General features: G+C 38.1%; 2 protein-coding genes across 3 annotated transcripts in view; one reads left to right on the top strand and one right to left on the bottom strand.

Annotated features, from left to right (window-relative positions):
- LOC124544823 (bleomycin hydrolase) overlaps positions 1-4,357 on the bottom strand; it is a 101,481-nt gene extending 97,124 nt beyond the window's left edge. The window contains exons 1-2 of one of the 2 annotated variants that reach the window (XM_047123517.1): positions 4,037-4,357; positions 3,555-3,712 (exon numbers count right to left, since the gene is read on the bottom strand). In XM_047123517.1, the coding sequence (XP_046979473.1) occupies positions 3,555-3,712; positions 4,037-4,046 (168 nt within the window). In that variant the 5' untranslated portion in view covers positions 4,047-4,357. The other variant, XM_047123516.1, reaches the window with a different exon arrangement.
- Positions 4,358-4,477: 120 nt separating this feature from the next.
- The window catches only part of LOC124544822 (lysine-specific demethylase 5A), a 48,363-nt gene continuing 38,614 nt past the window's right edge, over positions 4,478-14,226 (top strand). The window contains exon 1 of the mRNA XM_047123514.1: positions 4,478-9,628. Within this exon, the coding sequence (XP_046979470.1) occupies positions 4,811-9,628 (4,818 nt within the window). The 5' untranslated portion in view covers positions 4,478-4,810. The remainder of the gene's footprint in view (positions 9,629-14,226) is intronic.

Here is a 14,226-nt window from a genome sequence, read left to right as displayed (position 1 = left end):
TTGAAAGTACCACGTTTTTGCAGATGCCAAAAGATAAATGGAAAAAAAAAAAAAAAAAAAAAAAAAAAAACAAATTCTGCATCATCTCAGCAATTTCAGCAAGCATGGAGGGTCACCAAGCAGGCAACGAAGGCGCAACTGTGAATACTGTCATTTTGTTGTCTTCTGAACATGATTTTGTTGTTGTTATTGGAGAAGACATTGATCTTTTAGTTTTGGTGGCTGCTTTAGTGCCAGACAGTGTGTTCTTTTGCAATCCTGGAAGTGGTAACACAGGAGATGAGCTTTATTCCAAAATATCATTCAGACATAAAGATATTGTGGAAAACGTTCTATTTCTTCATGCAGTTAGCAGCTGTAGTACTACCTCTGCTCTGTATGGGCAAATGTGGATGGGGTATGAAAAGGATGCCTCCAAGTGGAGCTGGACGAAGGATGGTCTAGTTCTAGTGCTGATGAATAAAGAAACAGCTCCACAGGCATTGCTGAACATGATTTCAAGCCAATCAGAATAACTTGTGGCGACAAATACAGCCGCAAAAAAGCAAACTTCAATGTTCCATTTTATCTGTTCATTGCGGATCCGAATCATGCGGTAATGCACCAGTGTTTTAATTCAATATGGAAGAAAACAAGTCAGATGATTACCAGCCTATTGACCGCAGTGGTGAAGTATACACATCAACCACATCTGAGTGCAAATAACAGAAATTGATGAATTTTTAATTTAAAATTTTGTATATATCATTCAAATAAAATTTAAGATCTATTTTTGAACTATGTTTTGTTGAAATATAGGTGAAAGTGCTGAAAATGTGTGTGTGTGTGTGTGTGTGTGTGTGTGTGTGTGTGTGTGTGAGTTTTTCCTACCAAAATTACTTATTTCCCTGAAATTACATAAATCTCCTGAACTACATGTGTATATTGCATACATACTGGCTTAAGGATGATATTACATTCAGGGATATTATTTTGACTGAGGGTGATATTTTCAGTTTCGAGTCCACTTTCACTAAAATTGTTAATGCAATATTTCTTGGCATGTTGACAGAATAATTACAAATATTTTGTATGACTCTTTAAGGAAATTAAATCCTCTACAACAGTGGTTATTATGCACTGTGCCACACAGGAGGTGAAACCACTTACATATCTACCTCAATTTTTTGACATTTTTGTAGATTCTCACAGTCTCATATCCCAGTAGCTGTTCAGAGTTTTTCAACACACTAAGTATGAAACCTGCATGAAATTTACTGGTCTTTTAAATTAATAATGACATATTTTTGCATAAAAAAGAAATGAAAACTAGTTACTGAGAAAAAACTGAAGAAAGTGTCATTTCTTAGCGAGTTTTTCTTGATGACGGGTAATGCACAAGGGGGAAAAGATTGGTCTAAAACTTGGGTTTTTCAAGAGAGGGGCAATACATACAATGTGCCTGTAAATGAAAATTACTCCATCTTTTGCTGTCTGTACTGGGTTATTATGATAGGACAAGAGTTTAAATTCAGGGCTACAAAATGCATCCTCTACCGCAGTTTGGTCATTGGTCAATTAAAATCATCTGTTGACAGATCATCTCCCATTTTTGTCATACTTCCTGGTAGCTGCTTCCAACAATGCTCTGCATAACACATTAACAGCATTTGTGAAGAGACCCACCATGTTTGCGTGTCGCCTGTAACAGAGTAGTAGCCGGCAGCTGATTTGGCAACACTGTAGCAGTGAGTGACAGATGTCAACTATCAATTTTAATCTGACTACAACAGTCATTACCACACTGCACCAGACATGGTTCAAACATTGGAAAAGAACAGTTACAGAACATTTATGACAAGGAGTAAGCAGATTATCCATGAGTAACATAGAAAATGAACTGATGTCACTCATTCATCGGATTCCATTGATCCTATGAAGAATGAGAATGTTCAGAGGTGTGGAAGGAGTAAAAGTATACACTAATGAACAACAATCAGTAGAAATAGGAATCACCACAAGACAAAATGAAAAGACTAATTTTGTCAATTCATTCAAGTGTACGTATGCTGTAGTACTGCTACTAGGCCCATCATGATGCAGACACTTTAACGTGGCAGTTTTATGTAGTAGTGGTCCGAACTGCGTTTGTGCAAGATACTGGCAGATTTGATCCTGAACTAGCACGTTTACATTACCTCTAACCTCAGCAAACAACTGTGCTGTAGCCATTATTGAATGCTTTGTGTATCCAGTTTTGCTTTGTGTAGTTTTCTTATTTTAAACGGAGTGAAGGGACTAATCCTGGTTCGCAATGGGGTTTGAGCATGACTCTCACAACACCACAACGGATTGGCGATCCCTACGGCTAGCACGCCAGTTTTGCTTTCACAGGAGCACAGGATTCGGATGTAGGAAGACAGCTCTTTGAGAGCGAGCTGTAACTTCTTCCCCAGCTCTCCTCCTCACCCCTCGGGCACAGTTCTCGTTGTTTACATTCATGACTGATTACAATGTTATAGTATCTCCACTCTACTAAAAACAACAACAATAACAATGTTCAGAATACTATACAATACATACCAATTATTATGTATTGGAAAAAAAGACTGATGGCAATAAAAAGAAAGTTCACCCAATAAAATTATTAAATTATGCTCAGTATTAACCTCCTGGAGGCCAAATGTGTAGAAAGTAAAGTGAAACATTAGCCTAGCTTCTAGTGCTGATTTCCTTCTTCAGGATGGTGTGGGGGGTATGTTGGGGAAGATTAAAGAGAAATGACAGGTATCTCAGACAACAGCATTAGAGGGATCCACCCCTCTGATGTTCTTGTGAAAGGAACAATGGACAAAACTTACATGTCTGTTTGTAGATCAGATCAGCACTCTTAAGTAATGCTCTCCCCTTGGTAGCTCAGTTTGTCAACCACGGAAGTGAAGATAATTCTTATAAGTGAACCTCATTTAAAAAGTGGAACATTAAAAAAAGACATTTACAAGATATGTTCTTGTAAAGTCTTGCCTTTCTTCTTCATTTTCAAAAAAATATAAGGCAATGAATGTGGGATATTTGTACGTATTGTCCTGGAATGACACAACTAAATGAGTGACCATGCCATATTAGTGCAATGCAGCCTTTGAAAATCAGTAGAGGCCTACTAAATGCATCATTTTTTATTGTGCACTATGATATTTCTCATTGCTAATCAGTTCACATAAATGTAGCACCTAGTGTAAAGCCTACCATACACACCACCGTGATGGCAACCACCATGCTTCGTTTACCATCATTGATTAATGTATTAAAGACAAACATTTGATCATCTCATATTATTATACTTCATAAAAAGTATGTGATATGATAATTCTCTCGTCTCTATCTCTCCCCCCCCCTCCCCCCTCCCTGTGTGTGTGTGTGTGTGTGTGTGTGTGTGTGTGTGTGTGTGTGTGTGTGAGGAGGGGAGCATGGCAAATACAGCAGCAGCTGTGCCACCAAAACAAAACATTTGCTAAATATAAACATGCGAGATATAGTAATATCTCACAGCACATGAAAATGTAATGTTGTCTTACCTTGTGCGTGAAAACATGCTGTGTTTCCTCTAATTGCTTCCTGGACATGCAGACATCCAACGGATCTGTGCGGGTGCAGGCATTCTGCGCCAAGCAATTTTTTGGTTCCGAATAGAAATTTGTACGAAACCTTTGTAAAATTTCTGGTGTGAGTGCAGCTGTCGACAAACGAGTATAAAAAATATACAAATAAATTTAAAAACGATAAAGCAACTGCACAGGTAGCAGAGACTGTAACCGAAAGTTTTAACTAAATTTGTGAATGTATGTTTATATTAGAGGGCACACAATTAGTTCGTTAACGTTTGTTTACCATTACGAGCCAGGTCACCTGTACTACTCATTTTGACAGTACTACTACACGTCACAATCACCGATGCATGAAATTTCCTAGTGAGATTAAATGAACAAAATCTCGAACATTTTAGCATTTTCTCTATGACACAAAAATGAGTTGACAAAGCAAATTATATAAAACTTACGGGTAACCATGTTGATGCGCCGACTATGTAGGTCATATGAAGTACTACAGTCCTTAAAAACCGAGAGGTGTATTGCATATCACGTGAGAATTCATTAGGATTGCAGTAACCGATCGATTTAAGCGTTGTTCATGCTTTCGCTACGCTGTTTCCATCAAAAGGAAATGCACCATGGGGCCGTACCTATTTCCATGTGGAATTGATTTTTAACGAAGTTTTAGCGGCCCGTTCAAACGTCTTTAGTATTTTCGGCTATTATTAGTTTCAAACGTCTAAATACATGAGTTGAGTCGTAAACAACTGTTAACATAGCAACAGTTCTTTCTACTGTATCTACTGTTATACAAAATATGAATGGTAATAAAAGAATTCATGGTTTGTGGTAAAACCCAGATCCAGAGTCCGCAATATCTTCCGTAATATTGTCTTTGGCAACACATGTAAACTCCAAAAAAGTAATGGTTATCGTACTGTAGTGGACAAGGGAGAGGGTATTTAATGTGTTGTGCGTGTGTTCTAGAAAGTGAAAATCTGTTTGAGACTAGTTTCACAGACACTATGCACGTGTGTATGTAAAGTCGTGAAAGGTGACCCTCATCCGTGTTGTGCTAGTAATTAGTATCAGGTGTTTCTTTGTAAACTTAGATTAGTACAATGGATGGTAGACTCATCATGAAAGGTAGCGAAGTTTGTAAGACGTTTGTAATATCGTAGGAAACAATCGTTGCTATGAACAGCAGTTGAGTTTTTGGATTGTTACTCCCTTGGATAACAATGGGAACTCGTGTGCAGAAGTCTCTCAGTTCGTCGACGCCTCAGAGAAGTGGTAATGTTGGTGAATTTGATTTTAAGGTACCACAGGAAGCACCAGTCTTCTACCCATCAGTCGAAGAATTTGGGGATCCACTAGCGTATATCAACAAGATTCGACCAGTGGCAGAGAAGACAGGTATTTGTAAAATAAAACCACCACCCGATTGGCAGCCGCCGTTCACTGTCAATGTCGACAAGTTTAAATTCACACCTAGGATACAACGTTTAAATGAGCTCGAAGCAAAAACGAGAATAAAATTGAATTATTTAGATCAGATTGCAAAATTCTGGGAGCTACAAGGCTCATCGTTGAAGATCCCGCAAATAGAAAAAAAAGTATTGGACATATATTCCTTGCATACCATGGTTAAGGCAGAAGGTGGTGCCGATGCTGTAACTGCAGGTAAAAAATGGGATAAACTGGCTGTGAGAATGGGATGGCCAGCAAATCGTGGTTTGGGAGCTGTCCTGAAACATCATTATGAGAGAATACTGTACCCATTTGACGTATTTCAGCAGGGTAAAGTAATGTCAGAAATTAAGAAGCGACCAGAAATTGATGACAGTGATCGTGAATATAAACAACATGGAATTCCTTCGCGTCAGGCGATCAAGCCACCACAGAGAAAATATGGGCGTCGTGCAAGATACGGTGATTTGGGAGATGTAGTTGTGAAAGAAGAAAACATCGGAGAGCCATCAACAAAAAGTAAAGAACTTCGGCGACTACAGATATTTGGTGCTGGCCCGAAAATGCCAGGATACGAAAATAAAGGAAAGGGTAAACATAAAATGAGAGGAAAGAAACAGAAATTTGACGTTGATCCATTGGCCAAATATGTTTGTCAGAACTGCAACAGGGGAGATGTGGAAGAATCTATGTTACTGTGTGATGGTTGTGATGATAGCTATCACACTTTTTGTCTTATGCCACCACTAGCAGAAATTCCACGAGGTGACTGGCGATGCCCACGTTGCGTTGCTGTTGAAGTTAACAAACCAGTTGAAGCATTTGGTTTTGAACAAGCACAGAGGGAATACACACTACAGCAATTTGGAGAAATGGCTGATCAGTTTAAATCAGATTATTTCAATATGCCCGTTCATATGGTTCCATCATCACTTGTAGAACGAGAATTTTGGAGAGTTGTATCCTCTATTGATGAAGATGTTATAGTTGAATATGGAGCCGATCTACATACAATGGATCATGGTTCTGGCTTTCCCACCAAAGCAACAGATATGGATAATAAAGACGAAAAGTACACTAACTCTGGATGGAACCTTAATAATATTGCTGTGCTTGAGGGTTCAGTTCTTGGTCATATCAATGCTGACATTTCGGGTATGAAAGTGCCGTGGATGTATGTGGGCATGTGTTTTGCAACGTTTTGTTGGCACAATGAAGATCATTGGAGTTATTCCATTAATTACCTTCATTGGGGAGAATCAAAAACGTGGTATGGTGTACCAGGTTCTAAAGCTGAAATGTTTGAAGATGTAATGAAGCAAGCAGCACCAGAACTGTTCCAGTCCCAGCCGGATTTGTTACATCAGCTTGTAACCATAATGAATCCAAATATTCTGATGGATGCAGGTGTTCCTATATATAGAACAGACCAAAAGGCTGGTGAATTTGTAGTAACTTTCCCGAGAGCCTACCATGCTGGATTCAATCAAGGATACAATTTTGCTGAAGCAGTTAATTTTGCTCCTGCTGACTGGATACAGATGGGGAGAGAATGTATTTTACATTACTCAACTCTCCGCCGGTTTTGTGTTTTTTCACATGATGAACTTGTGTGCAAAATGTCTTTGAATCCTGAAGCTTTAGATCTTAGAGTTGCTGCAGCCACATATAAAGATATGCTGAAAATGGTGGAAATAGAAAAGAAACACAGGAAAGAACTTCTTGACTGGGGCTGTACACTGGCTCAGCAGGAGCCTTTTGAACTAATACCAGACGATGAGCGACAGTGTGAAGTGTGCAAAACAACATGCTTTTTGTCAGCGGTGACTTGCAGCTGCAACAAAGATATCTTAGTCTGTCTGAGACATTTCAAGCAGCTTTGTGAGTGTCCTCCAAACAAGCACACATTACGTTACAGATATACATTAGATGAACTGCCAAATATGCTATACAGACTGAAACTGAGGGCTGAATCATTTGATATTTGGGCAGAATCAGTAAAAAATGCTATGGATCCCAAGGCTTCAAATAAAACGGACCTTGAGCAGTTTAAAAGATTGTTGGAAGAGGCTAAACAGAAAAGATTTCCAGAGTCTGAATTACTTACCATGCTATCAGAAATTGTACAAGAAGGTGAAAAATGTGCTAAGATTGCCCAACAAATTTGTTGTAAAACACAGAAGCCAAAGACGCGACAAGACAACAAACCAAAGCTTCAGCTGACACTGCAAGAACTAAAGCTCTTCAATGATCAGATTGAAGATCTGCCATGTGCAATCAAAGAAGCTCCTGCTGTGAAACAGTTGCTAGAGAGAGTCCAAGAGTTTAAAAAGACTGCTGCAGATCTACTCAGCAAGAACCTAGTGCCTTCAAAGGACTTGATTGAGTGCTTAGAAGCAGGAAATGATCTTGATTTTGATCTGCCTGAGATGCCTAAGCTTCGCCAATACATAGATATGGTTAAATGGATGGAAGATATAGCAGCAAAATGTGCAAATCATCATTTGTTAACAAAGGAGAAAATAAAGAAATTACTGGCAGATGGAACACAGTTGGTTCCACATGAAGATATTGAGACAAAATTAGCTGAACTGAGATCCTTGCTTACCCAAGTTGAAAGATGGGAAGAAAGGGCCAAGCAGTGCCTGCAAGAAAACAAGATGTTTTCTGTTATGGGTCTGAAGAGATTCATTGAAGAAGGTGAGGGCATCAAGGCTTCACTGAACAATTTTGACGCAATATCAGAGATATTTAAGAAAGCAAAAGTTTGGCTTGCTAGAGTGAGAGAAGCTCAGCAGTCAAAATACAGACCTTATATTGACTTAGTGGAAGCATTTGTAATTTGTGGAAAATCTATCCCAGTTCATCTTGAAGCTCTACCTTACCTTGAAACACAGTTCAGTGAAGGAAAACTTTGGCGAGAGAAATTGGAACACGCATTTTTGAAGAAAAATTCTCCGTATTCTGTAATGGAAGTTATTTCCCCTAGGTTGAACTTGGGTGACACACCCAAAAAACAAAGGAGAATCCAGCATACTGCAGAAGTAGATATAGATTCCAGGGAGCCCTATGTTATCCTCAATTTGAAACTAGAAGGTGATGTAGACCCATCACTTGTAGTGTCAGAATTTAAAAAAGCGGAAAAAATTGAGCTGGAGCAAATGCATGAAATTCGAACTCGAAACACCTCTAAAATTGAAAACAATACATTTGACACCTACTGCATTTGTGATGCAGAAAATGATGGTGAGGTGCTTTATCAGTGTGGATTGTGTAGAGACCTTTTTCATGAAGAATGTGTCCCATGCATAAAGCCATTTCTGAAATATAAAACGATGTATACATCACAGGATTCATCATTTGTGCTGCAAGGGAAATTTTTGTGCCCAGATTGTTGTAGGTCAAAAAGACCACGTCTTGAGACTCTGCTCACACTCTTAGTTCAGCTGCAGAAAATAAACATAAGGATTCCGGAAGCAGAAGCACTGCAGTGTTTCACAGAACGCATTATGGGGTGGCAAGTGAAAGTTAGAAAGGCACTCAATACTGGCGAATTTGCAATGGCACTCTCGCAGATATCACAGCTGTCAAAAAAAATAGGTGAGGCAGTTGCAAGAGAGAAAACTGAAAAGATAATTTCTGATGAACTGGAAAAATGTTCACAGCTTGGCAATGTACGTCCATCCTCAGCTGCCATTGGTCAGCCTGAAGAGTTACCATCACAGAACGTAAAACTTGTTCATAAACTTTCATCTCCTGATCGGGAAAAATCTGAACAGTATACTGAAGACATTTCTGATACAGTGTTAGGTGATGAGCAACTAGAGCCAGCACCAAAACGGTTAAAGTCACTTAAAAAATCATCAAAACCCTTTATTGTACTTAGTAAGAAAGCCCAGAAAATGTTGGAAGACCTAATGATGGAAGGAGATCTGATGGAAGTTACTTTGGATGAAGCTCTGAAACTGGGGAAAATATATCAGGCAACAATTCTAAGCAAAGACCAGATAGAAGAAGTTGCACTAGAAAGATGCAAAATGAGTGGCAAAAAGTCTTATTCATACAGCTTGATAAATGCATATACATCTATCAGAAGGCAAAAATCTGAGACAAAGAGTGAACCAGAGCAATCAGAATCAAAAAAGAAAGTCAAAGGTCCTTCAAAGAGGAAGAGCACATGCAAAGGGCAACAGAAAAAACGAAGTCAGGGTGTGTCCAGTACATCAAAAACTGAAGAAGATAGTGATACTCAGAATGACGAGGATGAGGACTGTGCAGCAGTGAACTGCTTGAAACCTGTGGGCCAGTCTGTGGACTGGGTGCAGTGTGATGGAGGATGTGAGAAGTGGTTTCATTTGTACTGTGTCGGTCTGGATAAGCAAGATGTTAATCCTCATGAGGATTACATATGTGTTAACTGCACGAATAGGAGAAACTGTGGAGGCATTGATAGTGCACATCATTTTACAAGTGACATTGTTTTGGATGTAGATGAAGAGGAAATAGAAGTTGAGGAAGTGATTGAAGATTCATTGACCAGAGAAGGGAGACTTGCAATGGATGTTGAGGAAATCCGATCAGCGCAAATGGTAAGTAACTTTAAGAAATTTACTTACCACATATTTTGGTGTAATACAGTTATCAGTTGATGTGGAGATTGTTGTGTTGTGAGACTGGATTCACTTGATGTACCATATTAAATGGTGAGTGTACAACAAATCTTGATAATGCAAAGGAGAAAATCAGCTTGAAATTATTGTGTAAAAGTCTGCACGACACATACTACATCTATAAGTACTATAACTCCCCCACCTCCATTGCCTGCTTGCACCAAAAAACACACACATACACACACACACACATACACTCACTTCTTCCCCCCCCCCCCCCCCCCCTCTCTCTACTTCCCTCAGTCTCCCCCTCCCCCCTCCTGCTTCTCTCTCTCAAATGAAAACGTTTGGGTTGTGCCAAGAATTCAAAGCTAATAAGTAGGTTACCATTTATATATCGCTGATCAAAACTGCAATATTAGAACATAAGTGGTACCTAAGAAGTTATTTTGTGACTAATCGTTTTCCAGTTTTCTGATGTGTCTCAGTTTCCCTTTTTGAATACCTCTTGCTCTTTAAGGCTGCTTTTGAGTAGCACTTGTTTGGATTAGTAAAGTTTATGGCTTTTGAATAATTATAACTTTGGATCAATCAACATTTATGTTTGTCACTGACCTTCCATATTCATTCATGTTGTCTTGTTTCTTTTTCATTTCCCATGTTATTTCATAATAAAACTGCGATTGTGTTTTGTTGTGATACAGGAAGAAAATATATAAATGTTTTTTTTTTTTTAATCTATGAAATTAGCATTTGAAAAATTAACCCATTAACTGCCAATTTTTTTAAAAATACCTTTTTCAGAAGTATAGCAGTTTTTTTTTTTTTTTTTTTTTTTTTTTTTTTTTTTTTTTTTTTTTTTTTTTTTTTAATCAGAAAGCCCCAAATGGGGATCGTGGCAGATGACATGAAAAAGAGGAATAATTGGAAACCAATTTTATTTGCAATAATATTTTACAGTTCTGATTATTTTTAATTATTTGGACATAAAATGCATTTTGTATGAACTCATGTTTTACATTTTTGTAAGTAAAAAAAAACTTGTTGATGCCACTGTTCCATACATTCCATATGTAAGCCTACATTACATTTTCTACATTGTTTCCTTATGTTTCTCTTGCATATCACACGTTTTCTTTGTTTTCCTTCACAGGTTCTTTCTAGATAATGTCCCAATGGATTTTTTCTCACTGTTTCTGAAACACGTTTCTGGGTCTTTTTCTGCAGTTATCATCTGCCAAGACTTTTAAGATGATAAATAGACTGTGTTTGTAGGTAGCCTCTAGTTATTTGCCCCCTAAACTCTGGTTGGTGTTAGCATGACAGTATAATACATAAGCATTCACTACTGCAGTATCAATTATGTTTGTGAATATAGGAAAATACCATTTCTTTCCACATATTTTTATTCTATATTTATTTATACACCAGTCAAGTTTGTCCACTCCTCCCATGAATTTATTGTAGAGATGTCTACAGAGAGGCCGGGGTATTTACATATCTTTTTTTCTCCAATCTGGACCATCTACTTACATTCTTCTCTGGACATCTTCAACTTTTCTAGTCTCTGGATATATTACTTGATGGTTTGACAAGACTCGTATACATTAATTATCTTTCCATGCAGCACAGAATATTTTGTTTTAACATCAAATCTGTAATCCATAGCTTCATGAGGTTCCTCTCTGAATTCATTATTTGACTTGAGAGGGTATTTATTTATTTGGTTTGATTGAACTGTTCCTGTTGCTGCTACATTTCGGTATGTTAAGGTTTTCATTAGATCAAAACTAGTGGAAAAATTATCAAAAACCAAAATGTGGTTAGAGGGATTGTTCACCATATATATTTTGCTCATTATAACTGATGCACCCAAACCTTGCACCTCAATGGCATCGTTCCTTTTCCCAGTTTACAAGTCTGTATGAAAGCAGTATCCTGTTTCTGCACAGCTCATTGTCCACTGTTTGAACCCAAACCATATGGGTTTACCCCGAATAAATTGTTTGAAGTAATGATGCCCAAAATCTCTGACCATCTGCTCATCAATGCTTATATTTTTCAAAAAAACACCAAAATTCATTTAATTTTGATTCATTTTGACAATGGGGGGCATATCTTGAAATTTGTGGTTGCCAAATTATGAACTGTCAGTTTAGAACTGTCGTTGAAGGGCAGATTTTTCTTTATTTCTAAATACCTTCTGGAGAAACATTTTCTGACACTTCTAATGTCGAAGTCGTCATCTTCGCACAAATACATTTACTCCTGAGGCAAATAATGGTAACCTGTAAGGCATAAAAAGCCTACAAATGTCGAAGACAGTCTACTGAAAACATAAATCCATGCCTGTTATTCTGTGCAGCAGCATATCTGACACTTTCTTTGACAGTAAAATTCATTATTTCTTGGTCAAATAGCATTTGAGAATTTTGATCACTGATTTTCCTTTGAGAGAAGTTACTTGTTCCATAGCTCTGTTTATGTTGTCATTATGCCCAAATGTCTTTTCGAAATCAGGCTTAACTTTTTGCCAACCGGAAACTATTTTCACTATTTTCAACTTGCACTTCTTTGATCGTTTGGGCCGTGAAGTACTAGGGTCTTTTTTGGCCAGAGGTTCTGTATCTGTATCGGCAACTGCAATTGCACTTGAAGGAGCTTCCAGCCTTTCAGGAACATCATTTGGATAAGTGTCTTCCAAAATGTCGTCATCGAATTCTTCAGCGTTGGAAACGCGATCCACATTGTCAGGGTGAAGTTCTACAATATCTATCACACCATCACCATTATCTTCGGTGAGAAAATTAGGATCATTTATCATATCTTCTGCTTCAGATAGTGTGAGGAACTTTTACTGGTTCCCATATCTAAAAAAAAATAATAATAAATAAATGAAACAATGATAGTGAATCTACATCTACATCCATACTCCGCAAGCCACCTGACTGTGTGTGGCGGAGGGTACCCTGAGTACCTCTATCGGTTCTCCCTTCTATTCCAGTCTCGTATTGTTCGTGGAAAGAAGGATTGGCGGTATGCTTCTGTGTGGGCTCTAATCTCTCTGATTTTATCCTCATGGTCTCTTCGCGAGATATACGTAGGAGGGAGCGATATACTGCTTGACTCTTCGGTGAAGGTATGTTCTCGAAACTTTAACAAAAGCCCGTACCGAGCTACTGAGCATCTCTCCTGCAGAGTCTTCCACTGGAGTTTATCTATCATCTCCGTAACGCTTTCGCGATTACTAAATGATCCTGTAACGAAGCGCGCTGCTCTCCGTTGGATCTTCTCTATCTCTTCTATCAACCCTATCTGGTACGGATCCCACACTGCTGAGCATTATTCAAGCAGTGGGCGAACAAGTGTACTGTAACCTACTTCCTTTGTTGCATTTCTTTAGGATTCTTCCAGTGAATCTCAGTCTGGCATCTGCTTTACCGACGATCAGCTTTATATGATCATTCCATTTTAAATCACTCCTAATGCGTACCCCAAAAAATTTATGGAATTAACTGCTTCCAGTTGCTGACCTGCTATTTTGTAGCTAAATGATAAGGGATCTATCTTTCTTTGTATTCGCAGCACATTACACTTGTATACATTGAGATTCAAATGCCATTCCCTGCACAATGCATCAATTCGCTGCAGATCCTCCTGCATTTCAGTACAATTTTCCATTGTTACAACCTCTCGATACACCACAGCATCATCTGCAAAAAGCCTCAGTGAACTTCCGATGTCATCCACTAGGTCATTTATGTATATTGGGAATAGCAATTGTCCTATGACACTCCCCTGCGGCACACCTGAAATCGCTCTTACTTCGGAAGACTTCTCTCCATTGAGAATGACATCCTGCGTTCTGTCATCTGGGAACTCCTTAATCCAATCACACAATTGGTCTGATAGTCCATATGCTCTTACTTTGTTCATTAAACGACTGTGGGGAACTGTATCGATGTGTGAAATTACCTTGTATTACCCACGATCCCCAAACGGGTATCTCTTTAAAACATGTAATAAAACAATATTTACTAATAATAAATGAATAAAGAAACGTTTATGATCTACTGTAACCTACAAATTTACAGCATGATTGCATCATTTGACGGAATAATAAAAATAATGTAAAACTAACACAATTGAAAATTAATGATATTTGTATTACATGACTTACCATCCGATTTATAGTTTATTCAACTTTACGTAAGAAACCAAATGCAATATTTTGACTCTGGTGTGTCGCTCACTTCGGTTAGACTGTTCTCAAATATTATCAGTTATTCGGCATTAAAACAAAGACACTGCTGCCAACTGATGGGACAAAAACTATCCAGTCCCCAAATGAGGATCATGGCAGTTAATGGATTAAGTTTCCTTCTTCATCATGCCTGAAATCGCAAGATTTGTACATGTGCCAATAGCAGCAAGTAGTTAAAGGCTGTTAAAGAACAGAATTGTGTAGAAGGGCTGTCTCTAAATGCAGATATAACAGTTTTAAAAATGTTTAAAAGAGAGAGAGCAGGTTTTTACTATTTCAGAGTGCTTTTAAAAAATGGAATGTTTACTTTATT

Source organism: Schistocerca americana, chromosome 8 (assembly GCF_021461395.2).
Source record: "Schistocerca americana isolate TAMUIC-IGC-003095 chromosome 8, iqSchAmer2.1, whole genome shotgun sequence".
Taxonomy (NCBI): Eukaryota; Metazoa; Arthropoda; class Insecta; order Orthoptera; family Acrididae; genus Schistocerca; species Schistocerca americana.
Note: the sequence above shows the minus strand (reverse complement) of the source record. Positions and strands in the feature narration are given on the sequence as shown.